The sequence below is a fragment of the Aquarana catesbeiana genome, linkage group LG12 (genome assembly GCF_042186555.1).
Source record: "Aquarana catesbeiana isolate 2022-GZ linkage group LG12, ASM4218655v1, whole genome shotgun sequence".
NCBI lineage: Eukaryota > Metazoa > Chordata > Amphibia > Anura > Ranidae > Aquarana > Aquarana catesbeiana.
Window position 1 is genome coordinate 36579067 of NC_133335.1, and position 20611 is coordinate 36599677.

At 43.5% G+C, this 20611-nt stretch overlaps 1 protein-coding gene across 1 annotated transcript in view; it reads left to right on the top strand.

Moving 5' to 3' along the window:
• The first annotated feature begins 13235 nt into the window (after nucleotides 1-13235).
• APCDD1L (APC down-regulated 1 like) overlaps nucleotides 13236-20611 on the top strand; it is a 113220-nt gene continuing 105844 nt past the window's right edge. Inside the window, exon 1 of the mRNA XM_073607574.1 lies at nucleotides 13236-14053. Coding sequence (XP_073463675.1) covers nucleotides 14014-14053 — 40 coding nt within the window. The 5' untranslated portion in view covers nucleotides 13236-14013. The remainder of the gene's footprint in view (nucleotides 14054-20611) is intronic.

Here is a 20611-nt window from a genome sequence, read left to right on the forward strand (position 1 = left end):
AGCCCGGGGACACAAAATTAGAAATTAGGAGGAGGCAGCCAGTGACACACACTGGCGCCCCCCTAAATATCGCGCCCGGGGCCACGGCACCCCCTGCACCCCCCACGCTACGCCACTGTGTACATGCAGTACATTTTGTCTAGAAAGCAAAAACAAGGAAGTGTTCTGTTCAAAGGTCTCTTAAATACACTCGTTCCAATCCAAACACTGATCACCCACTTATCTATGGAAGGCACAGACTTGATCTCTTACTACATGTGTCATGTCCCGAGGTCTGCGGAGTTAGGATGAAAATTGTAGTAGGTCCTGGTGGTCAGAGGACACATTGAAGATACATTTGCCTGCCTTCTTAACTCTTTATGTTGGCCAAACACAGACATTTTCTAGCAATTCCAACCACAAGGTACTGTGTATGGTGAAGAATGTGTCTATGTAATGCATGAAAAGGAGGGCTGGATTGTTCAGAAACCACTGAATATCTTTGTGTATGGTTACCATAACTAATTCTCCCTCTCTCAATAATAACACCAGTAAAGAATTTTTTAATCATGCATTTCCTCCTTGACTTTCGAAACCCCACTAATTGGTCTTCCACTAGCCAAACTGGCCCCACTTTAATCCATCTCAAATATAGAACTAGCTGCCAGTTTCTTAAAAAATACAATCCAAAATTCTTTCTCATTGTTAAACCTTCTTATTGCTCTTTGATGTGCTGTGACCTATGACCCTCATGTCCGGCTCCCACCCCATTTCCTAAGAGTTCTCCCATGCTACACCTACAGTCTGGAATGTAATGCTTCAGACGCTCAGACTTTTACGCTACCCTCCAAAGGTTTGCACCAGACTCTTTGGGTATGTTTATTCAATTTACTTAGCACCTTGCTATCATAGTCATTAGTTTGGCATTAGATAACCCCATCCCATAGCACCCTCACCATCTCTCTTTATTTTTATATTTGGCTGGCTTACTTGGATACTGAGCATCATATACCATCTGAAGGTGTCTGAAAGAAAAACTCCATGAACCCATTAAAGTGGTGCCTACTTTTCAAAACGGGGCCATTTGGGGGATATCTGTGCTGTCCTGGCATTTTCGGGTATCAAGAAATGAGATAGTCAGGATTGATCAGGATTGATCGATTTTCAAATATATATACCATAGTTTGTGGACTCTATAACTTTCCTACAGTCTACATAATATATACTTATATGGATTATTTTCACCAAACAAATGAAGCAGATTTAAAAAATTTAAATTTATAAAGAAAGATTATTTATTTGCAAAATGTTATAACAGAAACTCAGAAAAACACATTTGTTTTTTCGAAATGTTTGGTCTTTTGTCGTTTATTCAGCGAAAAATTTAAAACTCAGTGGTGATTAAATACCACCGAAAGAAAGTTCCATTTGTGTGAAAACAATGCTAAACATTTTATAAGGGAACAGTGCTGCATGATTGTCATGCAAAGTGTGACAGCGCTGAAAGCTGAAAAATGGCCTGGGCAGGAAGGGGGTAAATGTGCCTGGTATTGAAGCGGTTAGTAAGTGGACCTTGCATCTCTGTTTCTAACTATATATCCTTTGCCAAAGGATAAAGAGTACTTTACATGTGGGAGAGACTTGACGCAGATCATGATCTGGGATTAACTATATCTCTGATACCAATATGTAACTACCTTTGAATGTAAACTATCTACCTGCTTTATATGTACTGATTCTTTATCAATATGCTCTCATACTGTCATACTGCAACATTCTCTGTACCTAAGTTTATATACTTGTATTTTTAAAGTGGTTGTAAAGGAAAAATGTTTGTTACCTTAATGCACTCTCTGCATTAGGGTAAAAAAACTTTCCAATAGCAGCGCCCCCCAGCAACCCCTTCCTTAAACACTTACCTGAGTCCTATATTGATTCAGCAATGTACCCGTCTGCAGCCCTTGTCTCCCTTCTCCTCCCTTCTTGAACAGTGCAAACCATTGACTCCTGCTGCTGTAAGTCCAATCATGTGAAGAGGTAGCAGGGACGGAGCCAAGTGGCACTGTGTGTGTCTATACACACACACAGCCCAGCTCGGGGGGGGGCAAACCCACATATCTGCAAGCCACTTGCTATGGGGGCAGACAAAGGAGAGGAGGAGCAGACAGACCCAGTGGGGACCCGAAAAGAGGAGGTTCGGGGATGCTCTCTGCAACACTATATGCCTATGTGCATAAGGCTCTAAGTGTATCTTAACCCAAGAGCAAAAATGGAATATACTTCAGCTTCTTAGCAGTGGCAGCCGGTGGTATTTTTTTTTTGGGGGGGGGGGGCAGCTAACAGTACACAGCCAGCCACCCCTTCCTGGTCGTCGGTCATCCGGCCGCAACACTTCCCCCGGGCGACCGGCTTCCCCTGCATCTCCTCTCCTCGTGTCTCCCCCCTCCTCCTCTTGGTGACCAGCGTAGCTTCTCCTCGGGCTTCCCTCCAGGCAACGGAAGGGTGGCCAGCTATTCCCTAGTGTCACACAACTGGGTGTTGTGACTTCACCTTTCGGCCATTAAGTAAACGGGTTTCAGGACCCACTTCCTGATTGGCCTGGAGGAGAATTAGTGTGACACTAGGGAATATTCATTCGCTAGTGTCACACAACTGGGTGTTGTGACTGCCCCCCGAGCCCACCCTATTTTGAAGCCTATTAGAGCCACTGGCTCTAATCACGTGCTTCAAACCCCCCCCCCCATTGGAATCCATGCATCCGGCACCCTGCATGTAGATTAGGGGCTGGACGCACGGATGGGGGTGTGCCCCTTATGGACGGGCCGCCACTGCTTACTGCTTACTAGTCTTTGGGTATGGTGGCTGCAATATTTTTCTTTTTTTCAGGCTTTTTTTTTAATTGTTCTTAATTGGTGATCCTACATCTATGGAGCAACAGCATTGTTACTGTAGGTCAGGAGGTATTTTAGAACCACAGAACACCTGCAACACACGTTCATCTCAGTAACATAGCAAGGAGGTGTTCTGCAGTCCACAGAGAGAACTGTGAACACGGCTAACTGGTAAGCATGCAGCAGAGGCAAAGAGCGCAGGAAGTGAACAGCTCACTGGATTTCTGACAGAGTCAACTGATATATGTTTGTACTTATCAAACACGTTTAACAAAATGCTTTTAATGCTAAGTTAGATGACCAAAAAAGGGAAAACATGAGAAAGAATACTTGTTAAAGTGGTTGTAAACCCTGCTTTGTCATTTTTACCTACAGGTAAGCATATAATAAGGCTTACCTGTAGGTAAAATGAATATCTCCTAAACGTGCACCATTTAGGAGATATTCATCCTGCATGCAGCCAGTGACATCACCGGAGCACTCTCTCTGATGGTCCAGCATACCTCGCTGGAATTTCAGAGTTTCGTGCCGAAACCGAGAGCTCCCGTGTGCATGTGCAGGAGTGACATTATTGCAGCTCCGGCCAATCACATAGCCGGAACGCGCGAACCCAAGAGAAAGACAGGGGGAACATGTCAGCCCTCTCAGCGGTGACTATAAAGCATTGAAGGGCTTCGTTCCAAGGTGAGTATTTCGTAATGTGCTAGTATGCGATGCATACTAGCACTTTATGCCATTGCCTTGCAGGTTTATTTTTTGCAACATCCGCAGTTTACAACCTTACTTCTGTACTTTCAGTGCACCATATCAACACAGCACTTCCACTCATCTTCCACTAGAGGGAAGCAAGTCAATTGTTTTTTTTAAAAAACATCTCGTTCTGTCATGCGTATCTTCCTATTCCTAAATTTCTCTAAATAATTCAATAATGTATTTGTTTTCATTTTAAAAGCACATTTGTCTCATGCAAACATAGGATACTGATTCAAAATGAAGATCCATCAAACATGCTGTAATAAAAGTTAAATAAAAATAGCTGCTAGACTGTGATTCTGCATATATCTAATACAATATACTTCATATTTAATAATAATAATGTCAATATGGTAAAGCTGGCAAGTAAAAACAAGAAAGCTATACCATATTCGTTTGAAATTTTTAATAAATTATTACTGTATATGTTTAAGCAGTCTTCTGTAATCCCTGTAAAATCTCTAAATGGATTTCCAGACATTACAGAGAGAAACCATGACAAACAGGCAGGGGCGGACTGACCATTGAGCCACTCGGGCACTGACCGAGGGCCCTGGGCCAATAGGGGGCCCCATCAGGGTTGCCAGCCTCAGTAAAACCAGGGACAGAATGTATAAATCTGTGGTTTTTTTACATCTGTCTGTGTATACTGTGTGTACATGTATGTGTATACTGTGTGATTGTATACTGTGTGTGTGTATACTGTGTGTACATGTATGTGTATACTGTGTGATTGTATACTGTGTGGCCCCATAATCTCCCATTGCCCGGGGGCCCCATGAGTTATCAGTCCGCCCCTGCAAACAGGTAAAGAAGACCCCAATTGCTTCCCGTTGGTCTATGAATGAATTGCATCTTGGAAGACTTGAGAGAAGTCATCCCAGTGTGTATTTAATATGTATGATAACATCACTAGGTTTTATTTCGGTACAAATATTTTTATTCAAGTTTTTAGGAGAATTACAAAAAGGCATATAAATTGCCCATGCAGGGGCTCAGAGTGGCAAAGTAAACTCAGGGAAAACATCATATACAGGCCACCAAATGAAAGATAACAGTGGCAGAGGCTATGCGCCAAATCTAGAAATGGGGTCCAGGGAAATCCGTAGGAGTATCAATGTCAAACCTGGACCGGTTAAAACCCTGATAGTAATGCAGATTAAATACGCACTCAGAGAGTGCAATGTTACCCCAAAAAAGAAGAAGAGAGGCATAAGCCCCAAAAAAAGAGAGGGAAGAGTAAACATTAATACAGAGGAAAAAGGAAGGAGGGAATCAGAGGTGAGTCAACGGGAAGGGAGGAAGGAGAGGATGGCATGGGAGCTAGATGGACTCGGGATCATCGGGCGAGTCAGTCACAGGCATCCGATGCTAGCTGGAGGAAGTGAGGGAAGGGCGTATTGAAGCCAAGGTTCCCAAATCTTTAAAAATTTGGCACGAGAGTCCTTGAGAATGCTTGACATCTGTTCATTGAGCATGAGAGCTGTCATACTTTCTCTAACACCCTGAAATTGGACCATAGGCTTCCTCCAGGCATGGGCAATTGTCCTCTTGGCAGACAGAAATAGGTAGGTTGCCAATTTCTGCTGACGAGCATAGAGGCCTGGAATAGGACAGTGCAGCAGCAGGGCCAATTTAGCCTCCTTTCGGATAGGCAGGTGAAACAGGGTGTATAGAACACACTAGGTTTTATTTTAGCTGTGATACATCACCATTGCCATCCGAAAATACAAGATGGTGTCTGTATTCTCCACCTGGAAGGACATGTGTCACAGTTATTAATCATGGATGACTCAATAGCCATCACAGAATGTTCGGCTGATGTGGAGCCCAATAGCTTGGGAAGGATGGGGGAAGGTGCCTCAAACTACCTAATTTACAGTAAGTGGGAGCTTTACGTGTGGTCCTTTGATTCTTCCCTCTTCTGTACAGAATTAGGCCCTGCATTCAAGATTATCCAGAACTCGGAAAAACATTCTTATACTATAATGAAGACCTCTGATGGCCAGCAGATTTGTTATGACCAACTATGGACGATCTTACTGCTTGATTATCGCAAGTGTGCACTGAGCTGTGGATACTGAGCTCTCCTATGGCCATTACAGAGCAAAGAAAAACCTTCATAAATGTCCACACAGCTCCAGTGACGGTAAGAAAAAAAATCATTAGGCTACAATATTAATTACTTTCACACACACATAATTCAGAGTTGCTAAATTTCTTTTAAAAAAAAAAAAGCAAAGATACTTTTCATAATTATTATATAATTACTCTGCCCAATTTTCCTGAAAATAACAAAAAGCAAGGGATGGAAGTGTGCCCGAGACACAAGACTGATGATATTTTAACAGGTTTCCTTCCTTTTTTTCTGTTACTCTAAAGCAGATTATAAATTGTGTGATCGATTTAAAATAGTATGTGTGCAATATGCTTTCTATTCAGGTAACGCTGATTTAAAGAAAATAAAAGCTCCATTTATACAAGCTAGGCATTCAATAAAGTATTCTAACTATAGTTAGAAATACCTAAATCTGTCACTATATTAGTATTATAATGTCATTCTCTGCTCAATGAGTATGTAATTAGTACGCACTGAGAGAGGGGAGGCCAGTACAACCGGAGATCGGCTCTCAAAGCACAGACTATTGAGTAGACTGACAGGCAGGGAGGGAGGGAGAGACTGACCACACAGCGGGATGACGGAGACACGTGAACTGACCACGGTATCAGGGATCAGCAGCCAAGATTACTGTGGTCAGCATATCTAGGGGGACACAGGAACAGGCAGGATCAACCAGGGTTTTTACAGCATCGACACCGCAGAAGGACTATGCAGTTTATGGATTTTATTATTATTATTATTAGTGCTACTACAGATGCAACTTTTATCAGCATATCCTTGCTTCCTTGTAGTGTACTGACTATACCAGACTTTCTCAACATGGGGACCCCTTAAAATACCAGGATATTTTTTATGTTTTAGGGTTACAACCGTTCTAACGTAAAGTATGCCTAAATCTAGGACAGACAGCAGGAGAGTTGTAAGTATAGTCTAGCTTTTCCCAACCAGGGTGCCGTGGAACCCTAGGGTTCCTTTAGATGTTGCTAAAGGTTCCTAAAGCAAAAAGCAATTTCTGCCTTTCAGATAAGTAACCAATGACACCAATGATCTTTTTAGCTATCTGTAAGGGGGGCATTATTCCCAATGACACAAATATAAGGAGCATTTTTCCCTTTGACCATCATGCTAATATACTGGGAGATCTAGATATAGTTGTAATTAGCAGGGGTTCTCCGAGACTGGAAAGTGAATTTAGGGGGTCCCCATGTTTAAGAGGTTGAGAAAGTCTGGTATATTTAGTACACTACAAGGGAGCAAGGCTATGCTGATAAAAGTTACAGCTGTAGTAGCAATAATAATAATATTAATAATAATAATAATAATAACAACTATAATTGTGTCTGCTGTCTTATAAGGTTTTAGTAGAGCAGAAACTCTGGGATCTTTAATTGCACTGGACATGCACTCTTTAAGTGATAGTAAAGGTTCTTTTTTTTAAATTAACAAACATGGTATACTTACCTGCTCTGTGCAATTGTTTTGCACAGAACAGCCCTGATCCTCCCCTTCTGGGGTCCCCGGCCGGCACTCTCTGCTCCTCCTCTTCTCCGTGTGTCACTATAGGAACCTGGTACCTATGATGGCACTCATACAGGCTCCATCCCAACCCGGGCTGTGTGTATCTATTGACACACACACACACAGTGCATCTTGGCCCTGCCCCCTGCTACCTCCTCAAGCTTTGACTGACAGCATCAGGAAACAATGGCTCCCATTGCTGCCTCAGTCCCTGTGAGGAGAGAGAGAGCAGAGCTGGTGCTCTCTGGCATAGCTCTGGATCGAGATCTGGCTCAGGTAAGTCTTTAGGGGGGGGGGGCTGAACATAACAGGTTTTTCACCTTAATGCAGAGAATGCATTAAGGTAAACCTTTAGCCTTTACAACCACTTTAATTTCAATCTGTAGCAGAAGTTCAGAGGCAATAGATCTGCACTGATAGGACAGCTAAGCAAATGCTTCTTAAACCTCATACACACGATCGGACTTTATACAAACGTTCCCGTGGATTTCTATACAAAGGGCGTTGGCCGTGAACTTGTTAAGCCTACACACGGCAGGACTTTTTAGGCAACAAACACGAACGTAATGACATTTCAACGTACTGACGACACTTCAAAAAGAGGACGTTCAATTCTCCGGCGCCACCCTTTGGTCAACTTCTGTATTCTTGTCTGATCTTTTGCATTGGTTCTGAGCATGCGTGTTTGTACTTTGTACTAAAGTCCGATGGTTTTGTGTACACGCAATTGGACTAGCCGACGTCGGACTTTTGGTGCCGCCAAGTTTGTCTGTTCGCACAGCCAACATTTGTCCGATGAAAACCGTAAAAAGTTTGTCCGATGGAGCGTACACATGGTCGGATGTTGCCTTAAAACAGCTCATTTGCATGTTTGTTGTCAAAAAGTCCGATAGCGTGTACGGGCCTTTACAATGACTAGTAATGATCCTGAGGTCCAGCTTCAGGCCTTCTATACTGGAAGCTTCACAGTTTAGTTTTCCGTAACAGCCGTCTAACTGGAGCCCCCCTCCTACTCCAGGCCACACAGCACCCAAGTGGATACCATAGCAGTTATGTTACTGAATCATGGGAATAGCTACACATAAAATTCACATATTTGAACTGCACTTTTTGCTGCTTCCCTGAAGTTTCAGGCTGGGTTCACAATATGGCGAATTGGATGTGGTTTTCCCCGCATCCAATTGGCATAGCAGGAGATTGTGACCAGCTCTCTGTGGAGCCGGTTCACACATCTCCGCAGCGGCTCCGGTGCGAATTGCACTGGAGCCCTGTGCGTCTTTTGGTCCCTTTCAGGTCCGAACCCAGCTCAAAATTCGGGCTGAAATCTGACCTGAACCGGTGAATGGAGACGCACCGGACTCCTGCTGTGAGCCGCTGCGCTCTCCAGCGTGAACCCAGCCTAAAGGAAATATAAAATAATAAATGAACATCTTTTTGCAGGTAAAGGAATATGCATCAACATCCACCAGCTTGTTTTTAAATTTACCCAAAATATCCTTATTCCTGTAAGAGTCATTAAAGATGCCCATTATGTCATCTGATGTCTATGTACACCTTTATTCTGCAGTTACTGTGTGGAATATTTACTCTGCATTGACCAAAATCTGTTACCATTGGCACCAAGCAGTCCTAAAACAAGCATGGGAAAAGTGTGTGTGGCTTGTCAAATCTTATATTAAAGGAGAAGTGTGGGAATAGAATAAACATTTCCTCCCACCTCTATGCTGCAGCATCGTTCTGATGCAGCAGCTGTCCCCCGTCGGCCCCAAGCCCAAGATCACATGACCACAGATTCTCAGTTCTCATTCTTCCCAGGGCAGAGAGGGGTGACTGTCAGTCGCCATTATTCTCTGCTCTGCTCAATGGAGCACCAGGCTGTGGAGGGGGTGGGAGCGGCTGGCTCAGGTTCTCAGCTGCATACTGAGAGGCTGAGCCAGCTGCTGATCAGGCATCTGGGTGGATCCTGACATTATTGTCAGGATCCTTCCAGAGCCTTGGGCAGCTCTGTGACCTCAGCTGACAGTGGGTTTTCAGAGAGTGGGTGAGACAGCCCAGAACCACTGTCGGCTGATTCTGGGTCACAGGAGAGCACAAGTAAATGCACCCCTGTTACCCAGAAGAGAAGTATGCCAGAAAAAAAGCTTTGGCCATACTTCTCTTTTAAGCCAATCAGAGAGAAACTTATCCTATCCCAATTTTAAATATCGAAAGGCTCTGTCTCCTCACTGTGGGAACTTTTTTTTTTGTGATACGTACTTATCTATGTGGATGCAGCATCAGACCGATGCTGCATCTGTCCCCCGCCGTCTCTGCACTGAGAACCAATCAACCGAACATCACTGATGGCTCCTTTTTTACAGATCCCGACAGGAGAGCTGCTGACTGTCAGTCAGCGTCTCTCCTCTCTGCTTCCCCACACTCACTGGAGCGCTGAGCTGTGGAGGGGCGGGGAAGAGGCCGTCTCACCAACTCGCTGAGACTTCCATCAATCAAGGCAGCTGGCGGATCCAGACTTGGGAAGTCCGGGATGACGCGGTGCCTCGACTGACGGCAGTGACGTCAGCGGAGAGCGGACTTCAGAGTGCAAAACGAATTGCACTCCTGTGACCCCTTAGGAGAAGCCCAGCCTAAAAAGCTCAGGCTGGACTTCTCCTTTAAAGCAAAAATGTAATATATTGCAGTTTACCATTTCTTACACTTGGTGGATCCATTCGTTTTCTTTTTTTTTTCTTTTTTAATTTATTTTCACCTGTTAATCTGGCCAGTAAATCTTTTATTTTTGAACTTTCTTTACCAGACAAAGCTGTCCAGCAAAATTGGAGGTTAAAGAGTTGAGAAAAACCATTTAACACTAAGAGGGGTGCTTGCAATGGTCAGCTTTTATTCATTTATGTAAACTTTTCATCCCAAAAGGAAAAAACTGTTGCTGTAGCGGCTTAAAAACTGTAAACTGGAGTTCCACTTTAATCTATTAATCAAGTCTATTTCAATTTGCTAGTGCATCTAAGGCAGGCAATAGAGTGTGCACATTTTGAAAGAAATTTGCACATTTCCCCCAGTGCAAAGTGTGTTTCAGGGCATCGCACGGCTTGTTTTTTTATTCAGTTATATTTGGAGAGTCATAGTGACACTTCATTGATTTCACTGCACAGCAGCGCAGTGTGTTACATTGTTGTGCAGTGACACCTGGAGCCATACAAGGCAGAGTGGAAAAATGCAAATGTGTTACATTACTGTACTGCACCACACATCACACCAGTACTGCAGTGTGAACAGGGCACATAGAGAACAGTTATTTTCTATGGGCCCTAGCAGTGACCTGCATTTATCCAGTGCATAATAATGCAAGTCACTGCAAATTGTGTGAATAAGATGTAAAGGGACCAACAGTACTTAGTACTTAAAGCTGGTACTGCCTATTCCTCGTCCATCAGCTAAAGGATGATAGTACATCATTGAATCAATAGCTGTCAGCTGTTTGCCCTCTAAAAGACAGAGAAAGCACCATAAAAAGTACTGAACTAAAAATCACCACAAAACACACATTAAATGGGAAGTGTGGACTTTAAAAAAAAAACCAACACACATAGTATACTCACCTCCGTGCTGCATCATTGGTGGGATGCTGCAGCTGTCCCATGTTGACATAAGCACTGATTGCTCAGCTCTTGGTCTGTTCAGAGCGGTAAGCAGTGACTGTCAGTGAGCTCTCTCTGCTCTGCCCCTCCAGTGCTCATTGAAGCACCGAACAGGGGAGGGGTTGAGAGCAACTGGCTCTCGGTGGTGCAGTGGGGCGTGGAAAAAGCTGCCGATCAGACAGGTGGATTCCGTCAATATTGTCAGGATCCTTCCAGAGCCTGGAATGGCTCTGCCACGTCAGCTGATTGCTGGCCATAACCCGCTATTAGCTGAATAAGTACACTCCTTTGACCCACAAGAGAAGCACGACAAAAAGCTTTGGCAATACTTCCCTTTTAAAGTATAGTTTATTTGCCATAATTGTGTATTTATTATTATTCATTATTATATTATATGTCTGCTCCTTGCACCTTGATGAGACTATGCACCTCTCTGGACTATGCTTTATACTTCATACCAAGGAAGGCCCCTATTCAGCACTTTTATTACAACCACAGTCATTTATTGGGGACGACATCCCTATTGATGCTTACTTCTTGTTTTCCGTTCACCGCAGCCGCAATCACTGCCACCTCAGTTTCCGGGGATGATGTTTCCCATAGTGCCTCCAGCTACTAACACTACCCATGTTTTTGAATACTGTAGCCTACTTATAGACATCCCTAGATTGCATTTGCTCCTGAAGAGTGGAATTTATCCACGAAACCTGCGTAGAGCTATATACTGATGTATTGTCACAGCTGCCATGCGTTTACTATGCGACTACCTTGAAGAACGGTGAATCAATTTTATATTATCATATGTGCAATCAATCATATTTATATGCAAGTTTGGGCTACATTTAAAAATATTTACTATCTTTTACTATTTAGGAACATTTATGTATCTGTATACATTTCTAACACTTATATGTGTGTGTACATTTCTATGTATTTATTATATTACTATATTATTATGTTATTTGCTACATGCTATTTACTGTCCCACATGCATCCATGTGCACCATTAAATAATAAATAGTATCTAGCAATTGATTCTGGTTTTGGTGTTGTGCTTCATATAAAGTCCCGCCATTCCCCTTTCTCCTCCTTTTTTCTATGATTCAGGGATAGACATGTGCTTTTAGTTTTGTATGAATCGTAAATTTGTACGAATTTCCGAAAATTCGTACATTCGTGAGGATCCAAAATACGAATTTTTGTGCATACGAATTTTGTACGAAATACGAAATTTCGTTTACGAACTTCGGATCCAAATTCTGTTACATCATAACGAACATTCGTTATTGTTAACGAAAAGTTAACAAACCTAAAAGTTAAAAACCCAGGAAGTCAGCACAGCACAGGGATGGTGGGAGCCCCTCGTAATGAGCACAGCACAGGGATGGTGGGAGCCCCTCATAAAGAGCACAGCACAGGGATGGTGGGAGCCCCTCATAAAGAGCACAGCACAGGGATGGTGGGAGCCCCTCATAAAGAGCACAGCACAGGGATGGTGGGAGCCCCTCATAATGAGCACAGCACAGGGATGGTGGGAGCCCCTCATAATGATAAATTCATCATAACGAACATTTGTAATTGTTACAAAAAGTTAACAAACCTAAAAGTTAAAAATCCAGGCCGTCAGCACAGGGATGGTGGGAGCCCCTCATAATGAGCACAGCACAGGGAGGGTGGGAGCCCCTCATAATGAGCACAGCACAGGGATGGTGGGAGCCCCTAATAATGAGCACAGCACAGGGATGGTGGGAGCCCCTCATAATGATAAATTCATCATAACGAACATTTGTAATTGTTACAAAAAGTTAACAAACCTAAAAGTTAAAAATCCAGGCAGTCAGCACAGGGATGGTGGGAGCCCCTCATAATGAGCACAGCACAGGGAGGGTGGGAGCCCCTCATAATGAGCACAGCACAGGGAGGGTGGGAGCTCCTCATAATGATAAATTCATCATAACGAACATTTGTAATTATTACAAAAATGTTAACGAACCTAATGAAAATTCGTATTTTGTACGAATCCAAATTGAATTTAGGATACGAAATACGAATTAATTCTAATATGAAACGGAACGAAACAAAACCAATTTATTGACGGCGCACATGTCTATTCAGGGATGGAGACATACAAACTCTGTAGCGGTCGTTGTCTCATACAAAGTCCCAACAATTTTATTCATGAAAAAATATATTCATTATTATGTGTTTATCTTAAAGCAGAACTATACTCCGGTGATGCGGTGTCCCCGAGTTCCCCGCCCGGCCGCTCACATCTTCAGGCGACCAGCTACCAGGTCTCAAACGCTGGCCTCTTTGATTGGCCGGGTGGGGATGACGTCACTCCCGTGCACGCTCAGGAGTTCATTCGGATTCAGCATTGCATTAAAATTCCTGCCTGTTCGCCCTTTTTTTAAAAAATTGGCCTCTTTAATGTAACTTTACACATTTTTTCCATGCTGAGTCACTGACCTACGACAAGCATACAGGTTAAAGAAAGAAAAAAAAAAAAAAAGTGAAGTTAAAGCTTCTGGTTTGCATATTTGTTGCAGGTCAGCGAAACGAATGAAGCCCTCGGATCAGCATGACAATCAGACAAGGAGAAGGAGAGGACAAGTACAACAGTTTTCATACTTCTTGAGTACAGCTTTCCCTTTACAAACATCTGTGCTTCACATCTACAAGGGGACAGCTGTGGAGGAAAAGGAGACAGAGGTACCTGGGACCCAAGGAGGGACTGTCTCTGAGAATGAGGGACATGTGGGTGTGAGTGCACATGGGTGAGTGCAGTATTTATGTAGTGAGTGGGTGAAAGAGTAGGATGAGGTGTACACTTTGGAAGTATGAATGAACAGCCAGCGTGCATTGTAATAGTCTGCAGGATCCTACAAGTCTCCACCTCTCCCTAAGTTTAACCTATAACTGCCAAGCTCCATTAAATCTAACAACACACTGTGGACAGGCTGCCTTCAGGAACACATTAGTATGTGATCAGACAGAGCACAGCGTTCCCCAGCAACAGCAGCCCCTGTGTTACACCAGCCAGGGAACAGACCCTTCTCATCACAGCTACAGGATCCAAAACTTGTCCTGATCCCCGACTTCTCCTGGAGGGATGGCTCATCCATGGTACTGCGCTCTGGGATGCTTTCTGGGTAAGCCATTTCTTTTATACTTTGTGCTTTGCATCACAATGTCAGCAACTCTGGTGATCTGTGCACCAAAATAATTGCAGCTGGTGATTACCATCTGTCTGTTGGTGCCACTGAAAGCTCTTTACATTGGCCACCTATCTGCCACATAGGGCTGACTGGCTCCTGGATGCTGCAGCTTGTCACCAGTCTCTGAATGGAATAACCTACACATTGGAAAAATCGTTTTCCAGGAACATCTTGCTCCTCAAGCTTCGTACCAAACCTACGAACCTTGTCCCATCCAGTCCACAACTTTTTATGTTCTAAAAAGCAATTTAAAAAAATGAATGAACTGAAGAAAGTTGAGATAACTGAACCCATATGCAAATGTGATGACTTGACTTTGTCATTGTACTTCTTCAGTTCACCTAAATGTCCTCATGCAGATTCGCTCCTCAAGCTTCGTACCAAACCTACGAACCTTGTCCCATCCAATCCACAACTTTTTATGTTCTAAAAAGAAATTAAAAAAATAAATGAATTAAAGAAAGTTGAGATAACTGAACCCATATGCAAATGTGATGACTTGACTTTGTCATTGTACTTCTTCAGTTCACCTAAATGTCCTCATGCAGATTCGCTCCTCAAGCTTCGTAACAAACCTACGAACCTTGTCCCATCCAATCCACAACTTTTTATGTTCTAAAAAGAAATTAAAAAAATGAATGAATTAAAGAAAGTTGAGATAACTGAACCCATATGCAAATGTGATGACTTGACTTTGTCATTGCACTTCTTCAGTTCACCTAAATGTCCTCATGCAGATTCGCTCCGTCCTTGCAATTTCTGCAGGTCATAAATCCACGCAATCGTAACTCACAAACTGCACGCAAATATTTAAAGTGGAATTAAACTCTTAAATGTGGCGGCTGCGTTTGCTTTCTTTTTTTTTAGGCTTATTTTACTCTTTCTTTTCACCTGGTGATCTGACCAGTAATGCCCCGTACACACGATCGGAAATTCGGCCAGCAAAAGACCGATGAGAGCTTTCGGTCGGAAAATGCGACTGTGTGTATGCTCCATCGGACTTTTGCTGGCGGAATTCGAGCCAGCAAAAGATTGAGAGCATGTTCTCAATTTTTCGGTTGGAAAAAGTTCAGAAATTCCGATAGTCTGTACCAATTCTGACACGCAAAATTCGGAATTTCGGAATTCTGATAGCATGCTCGGAAACAATTTGACTCATGCTCGGAAGCATTGAACTTAATTTTCTCGGCTCGTTGTAGTGTTGTACGTCACCGCGTTCTTGACGGTCAAAAGTTCAGCAAACTTTTGTGTGACCGTGTATATGCAAGGCAAGCTTGAGCGGAATTCCGTCAGAAAAAACATCCAAGATTTTTCCGACGGAAATTCCGCTCGTGTGTACGGGGCATAACACACTTCCTGTCGTATGGTGTTGTAGGGTGTCACCACTTTAGGACAGCAGCATTGTCACTCTGGGGAAAGGGTATTGTCAGATGCAATAGGAGATTTAGCCGCGGTTCACGTGACAAGTCGCACCCTATTAACGCAATGGACGCATTGTAATCGGTGCAACTCAAGTCACTCCGACTTAGAAAAAGGTTCCTGCACTACTTTGGGATAACTTCATCACAACTTGCATTGACTTCTGTTAAGGAAGTCGTATGCAAACCGCGATGAAGTCGCGCAGGGATGTCGGCTTTAAGGTCACGTGACTTTGAAGGTGCACTGATGCGAACCAGCACTTGGGGGTTCTTTTATGAGGTGCTGCTCCACTCCGTTCAAGGAGGGGATCTGCAAGCAGAACCCCCGGGGAATCGGAGATGAATGGGAAGGATGTCAGATTTGTGCCCATTCAATTTGTGTCCTCAAATTGACAGCCCACTATGGTGGACCTGTGATGGCTCTATAGGCAGGTGAATGTAAACGGACATCCGGCTACATCTGATCCATCACATGTAGGTCTGGAAAAACAGAAAAGCCACAGTCTATTACATCTACTAATTGGGAAATAGTGATGAGCTCAGGCATATTCCGATTCTACTCCTATTCACCAAAATCACCAGGATTCACAGGTAGCTGGTTTTGTCGCCATTCAGTAGACAGAGGGGTTGATTTACTAAAGGCAAATCCACTTTGCACTGGAAGTGCAGTCGCTGTTTGATCTGAAGGGAAGATCTGAAATGAGGGGAAGCTCTGCTGATTTTATCATCCAATCATGTACAAACTAAAATGCTGTTTTTTATTTTCCTTGCATGTCCCCCTCAGATCTACAGCCACTGCACTTCCAAGTGCACTTGCAGTGCAATTGTAGTGCAAAGTGGATTTGCCTTTAGTAAATAAACCCCAGAGTATAGATAATAGTACCTTATTTATCATTCCTCTTGTGATGATATAGAGCGTACCTTACCAATCTGATCTAGTATCAATGACTATAACACCTAATGTCCCATGAGTGCACGCAGGCTCTACTCACACTTCTGTACAAGCAGTAATACATGGTAGTGTGCTTTGTGCATGCATTTGTGTACAGTACTTGTATATACAGTAAAACCTTGCATTGCGAGCATAATTTGTTCTGGGAACATGCTTGCAATTGCAAAGTCCTTCAGTTTATAGTCCATATAAAAAGATTATAGCAATGTGACCAGGTTGTGTAACCATAAAATGTCCATCCACAAATGGAAGCCTCCACAAGGGGATTAGAAGCAAAATCCAGCAGGAGCTCCAGAGTATAAAAGAGAAGAGAGGCGCCTCTAAGTGTAGCAATATGGTTACATTTAATGAAGGTACAACATTTAGCAACTAACATGATTGATGATTAAGAGGCACATCTAAGTATATTGCCCTATGCTGCCTTAGTAGCCGCTTTATTTCTCAGGGTTCTCTCATCTGAGGTCTCCCCCATTTTTTCTTTTGGTCCAGTTTGCTTGGCTACGGCAGCAACACCTTATCTGGGTGAGTGGCATTGGGTCTGTATTAACTAACATATATGGTAGAGGTGCCATCAGTGGACCTGTCATCCTTTTGTATTTGTGCACATCTAAGTATGCCAGCATCTGGGGTAAAGATGTCCACATAGACCATTCCCCACACCACAGGCTCTCACCGCTGTCAGTCTGCAATCGTGACCGGGAAGACTACCCTGCAGTAGAGCGATTAAACCACCCGTGGAGCACAGAGTGGCACATAGAGGATGGTCTATGTGGACAGCTTTAATCATCAACCATATGAGCTGACAAATGTTGTACCTTCATTAAATGTAACCATATGGCTACACTTAGAGGCGCCTCTCTTCTCTTTTATACTCAGTTGTGACATGACACTACTCTTATATCAAGACATCGCTTGTATATCAAGTCAAAATGTATTTTAAAAGTTTGCTTGTCTTGCAAAACGCTCTCAAACCAAGGTTTTACTGTATTTTTATGTATGTACATACATAAAATTCCTAACAGAGTGGTAGGCATTAAAACCGCACAAAATGGACGGACAATTTGGTTGGTTACCATTCTTTTCTACGCCAAGAATCAACACCACCACACAAAACTAATGCCGCGTACACACGGTCGGACTTTTCGTCTACAAAAGTCCGACAGCCTGTCCGACATACTTCCGACGTACCTTCGGCGGACTTGCGGCAGACTTTCTTACGAACGGACTTGCCTACACACGACCACACAAAAGTCCGACGGATTCGTACGTGATGACGTACACCGGACTAAAATAAGGAAGTTCATAGCCAGTAGCCAATAGCTGCCCTAGCATGGGTTTTTGTCCGTCGGACTAGCACACAGACGAGCGGATTTCGGGGTCCGTCGTACTTACGACGTAAAGATTTGAAGCATGTTTCAAATCTAAAGTCCGTCGGATTTGAGGCTAAAAAAGTCAGTTGAAAGTCCGGAGAAGCCCACACATGATCGGATTACCAGCCAGCTTTAGTCCGTCAGCGTCCGTTGGACTTTTGTAGACGAAAAGTCCGACCGTGTGTACGCGGCATTACTGTGAGCCTGTGTTGGTGCAATGCAATGAACTAGACTGGCTCCATTTAAGATAATGTTTTGGAATACCGGCAGGTTTCCAGAATGAAAATGCTTTATACCATGAATCACCACGGAGATATGGTGCCCTTCACCAGTTTAAAAGAGCTGCAGTAGTATAAGAAATCCGTATTTTTTTTCAGTGTTGAAAAATCAGCAGTGTATTGGATAATATATATGGCTGAAAACCAGTTGGGACTCAAATTTTGTTTGTAAATTGCCTAACACTGCAAAGGCAGGCCATACATTAGGCAATTCACTTTCCTTAAACCACGCGTGGAAGGAAAGACAAATTCTTGATTCCCCCATCAACACAGTCAGGGCGGATGGGAGAATCCCTCCCGCTCACTATTGTGTTCTGCTGGCGGAGAGCCTTCCCCACCGTCAGAATAAAATGATCACTGCTATCGGTTATAGCTGCCGGCCACAAGACCCTGACAAGCTCATTGTACTGATAATCAATAGAACATCTTCAGTACAACCAGCCTGCCAATAGATGGATCAAAATTCAACTGATTGCTGCTGGACATGACAAATTTCGATCCATCTATGGCCAGTTTTACATACTAATGTTGCGTACACGCGATCGGAATTTCGGCCGGCAAAAGACTGATGAGAGTTTTTCATCGGAAAATGCGACCGTGTCTATGCTCCATCGGTCTTTTGCTGGCGGAATTCCAGCCAGCAAAAGATTGAAAGCATTCTCTCAATTTTTCAGTCGGGAAAAGTTCCTATTCGAAAATGCGATCGTCTGTGGCAATTCCGACGCGCAAAATTCCTACGCATGCTCAGAAACAATTTGGCGCATGCTCGGAAGCATTGAACTTCATTTTCTCGGCTCGTCGTAGTGTTGTACATCACCGCGTTCTTGACGGTCGTACGTTCAGCGAACTTTTGCGTGACCGTGTGTATGCAAGGCAAACTTGAGCGGAATCCCGTCGGAAAAGCCGTCATATCTTTTTCCGACGAGAAATCCGATCGCGTGTACGCGGGATTACAGTGTGCTTCCCCTTCGCTGTCTAGTCAGTAGGTGAGGAGTGGGTTCCTTCACAAACTATATTGCTTAAAGTAGTTCTAAAGACATTCTCTGCATTTACATACCTCCCAACATTTTGAGATGGGAATGAGGGACACCTACTGGCAAACGTATGTAGGCATAGGACACGCCCCCTGTCACACCCCCTTAAAGGAGAATTAACCAAAAAAAAAGTTAATGAAATCCACAAGGGCTTTTTTTTACCGCTACTATTCCTTTATATTGGCTTTTAAAATATACAAATGCAGCAATTTAGAAATTAGATGAAAGCTTTAGCACTGGGAAACACTTTTTGAAAGATAAAAAGTGAATTTTATATACAACTATATAGATCAGAGCAAAATGAGGCACAATTGAGGAGGAATGAGGGACAGAGGGACATTGCTCCAAATCAGGGACAGTCCCTCGAAATCAGGGACAGTTGGGAGCTATGCATTAGGGTAAAAAACCTTCCAATGTATGAGCCCCCCACCAGCCACCCCTAAACACTTACCTGAGTCCTCTCTCAGAGAAGAAGAGGAGCCGAGAGCGCTAGCGCGGACACCAGAAGAGAAGGTAAGTATAACGTGTTTATTTTATAAGTAAAAACAAACTGAAGGTTTAGAATCACCTTAACTTAAAGTGGAACTAAATGCAACTAAATGAGACATGCAATGTCTCCTCTGCCATAAAATAAACCAGCCTGCCTGCTCGCAGTCTTCTGTGGCATGTACACTGAGCTGTAAATGTGCAACCCAGTTTAAATCGTTGGCATGGTCCCTGTGTGCCAGTATGACCGATTCCTGCACCTGGGTTACGTCATCTTGTCCCAGCCAATCAAGATGGCCAAAGACCAGCACCCCAAAAAAAAAGCCAGGGAGAAGATGCCGGTGCTGGTGAGGGACCATTGGAGAGAAGGTACGTATCATGACTTTCATTCTGCTTTAACTGGAGGTCAAGAAAGGGACTGTGTATCTGGAAGTGGTGCCTAAATCACAAGACTATCAAAACAGAATTACATATCTTTTGGCAGGTAAGACAGTTCAAACACATGCAGTTTAACTCTGCATTCAGCTGTTTGCCTGCAGACTATATTTAAAGCTGAACTCCAAGATCAAATATGCCTTGCAATGGGGCTCCCCCCCCCCCCCCCCCCCCCTCACAGTGCAAGGGAAAAATGCTTGTTTATGCCTAGGATACCAGGGCTTTTTTTCAGCTGGAACTTGGTGGAACTCAGTTCCACCACCTCTGGCTCAGGCCCTCTAACCCCTCCTCACCACTATCACTTGTAAACACAAAAGTCCAACTTCTGCGTTTACAAGTGACAGCTTGTCTCCCAACAGGTCTCACAGATCTGATCTCCAATGCAGATGCCATCACCCCTACTGGATGATCTCCCCGCAAGTCAGAGAGGAAGAGCCAACTACAGTGTGCAGAGAGGTACTAGAGCCGACTGGGTGCTTCAGCCTAATACACCAACCAAAAGGTTACAATATATATAAA